The sequence below is a fragment of the Empidonax traillii genome, unplaced genomic scaffold, assembly GCF_003031625.1.
Source record: "Empidonax traillii isolate 1590-97213 ecotype Southwest subspecies unplaced genomic scaffold, ASM303162v1 scaffold2740:size34933, whole genome shotgun sequence".
NCBI lineage: Eukaryota > Metazoa > Chordata > Aves > Passeriformes > Tyrannidae > Empidonax > Empidonax traillii.
In genome coordinates, this window is record NW_020957933.1 from 14366 (window position 1) to 16250 (window position 1885).

Here is a 1885-nt window from a genome sequence, read left to right on the forward strand (position 1 = left end):
AGCTTGTACTTGGCGGCCGCCAGGATCTTCTCCTCCACGCTGTTGACGGTGCAGAGGCGCAGCACCCGCACCTCGTTCTGCTGCCCGATGCGGTGGGCGCGGTCCTGGGCCTGCAGGTCCTGGGGGACCCCAAAAACCACGGGTTCGTCCCCAAAACCAGGGGGTTTGTACTCAAAAACCACGGGTTCGTCCCCAAAACCAGGGGGTTTGTACTCAAAAACCACGGGTTTGGCCCCAAAACCCATGGGGGAGCTCAGGGATCCATCCCATAACGGGACCGTGTAGGTGCACCTGGTCCTGGGCCTGCAGGTCCTGGGGACGGGGGGCAGTGTGGGATCCCAAAATCCACGGGGTTTGTCCCCAAAACACACAGGGGAGCTCTGGGATCCCGAAGGATAACAGGGATCCCATAACGGGACCGTGTAGGTCCAGGGGGAAAAGGGGCAGCTGTGGGACAGGGGGCCCCAAAACACGTGGGTTTGTTCCCAAAACCCTGTGGGTTTACCCTAAAAACCCAGGGGGGAGAGGTGGGATGAGCCCTGAGGGAGCTCAGGGATCCCAAAGGATAACAGGGATTCAGCAATGGGATCACCAGAGCCGTGTAGGGCCTGTGGGGAGGGGCTGCCTCGGTCAGAGGGTCCCAAAAAGCCTCAGTTTGTCCTCAAAAAAACCCCGTGAGAGATGCGGGATCCACCCCCAGGGAGCTCGGGGGCCCCCGAAAACGCCGTTTTTACCCTCAAAAGCCCCCGGGGGGGGACACGGGATGTGCCCCCAGCGGGGTCAGGGGGATTCCAGAGCTGCTCCTTCCAGGAAAACCCGGCCCCAGCCCCGGGATTTGGGGGGGGGCGGGTCCCGGGAGACGACGGGATTCCAACCTCGGCCCCAAATTTGGGACTGGGGACATTGGGTTGGGTTGGGTTGGGTGGATTTGGGGTCAGTTGGTTGGATTTTGGGTTGATTGGTTGGATTTTGGGTCAGTTGGTGTGTTTGGGGTTGATTGGTTGGATTTTGGGTTGATTGGTTGGATTTGGGGTCAGCTGGTGTTTTTTGGGTTGGTTGGTTGGATTTGGGGTCAGTTGGTTGGATTTTGGGTTGATTGGTTGGATTTGGGGTCAGTTGGTGGTTTTTTGGGGCTGATTGGTTGGATTTGGGGTCAGCTGGTGTTTTTTGGGTTGGTTGGTTGGATTTGGGGTCAGTTGGTGGTTTTTTGGGTTGATTGGTTGGAATTTGGGTCAGTTGGTGGTTTTTTGGGGTTGATTGTTTGGATTTTGGGTTGATTGGGTGGATTTGGAGTCAGTTGGTGGTTTTTTGGGGTTGATTGGTTGGATTTGGGGTCAGTTGGTGTTTTTTGGGTTGGTTGGTTGGGTTTTGGGTTGATTGGTTGGATTTGGAGTCAGTTGGTGGTTTTTTGGGGTTGATTGGTTGGATTTTGGGGTCAGTTGGTGTTTTTTGGGTTGGTTGGTTGGGTTTTGGGTTGATTGGTTGGATTTTGGGGTCAGCTGGTGTTTTTTGGGTTGGTTGGTTGTTTTGGGGTTGATTTCTGGGTTGGTTTTTTTTATGTCAGTGGGTTATTTTTTGGGTCAGAGGGTTGGTTTTTGGTCGCTTTTTGTGCTGGTCAGTTGGGTTTGGGGTCGGTGGGTCATTTTCTGGGTGGGTTTTTAGGTTGAGGGCTGGTTTGTGGTTGTTTTTTGTGGTGGTCAGTTGGTTTTTGGGTCTGAGGTGGGTTTCCAGGTGGCTCAGTTTTTGGGTCAGAGAGCCATTTTTTGGGTCAGAGGGTGGGTTTCCGGGTCAGTTTTGGGGTCAGAGGGTGGGTTTCTGGGTCAGTTTTTGGGTCAGAGGGTGGGTTTCTGGGTCAGTTTTGGGGTCAGAGGGTGGGTTTCTGGGT

The 1885-nt window shown here is 54.5% G+C and overlaps 1 protein-coding gene across 1 annotated transcript in view; it reads right to left on the reverse strand.

Moving 5' to 3' along the window:
* Window positions 1-1885, reverse strand: part of LOC114072188 (transcription activator BRG1-like) — a gene marked incomplete at both ends in the record, with an annotated part of 34633 nt that overhangs the window by 14188 nt on the left and 18560 nt on the right. The window contains one exon of the mRNA XM_027910109.1: window positions 10-312. Coding sequence (XP_027765910.1) covers window positions 10-312 — 303 coding nt within the window. The remainder of the gene's footprint in view (window positions 1-9; window positions 313-1885) is intronic.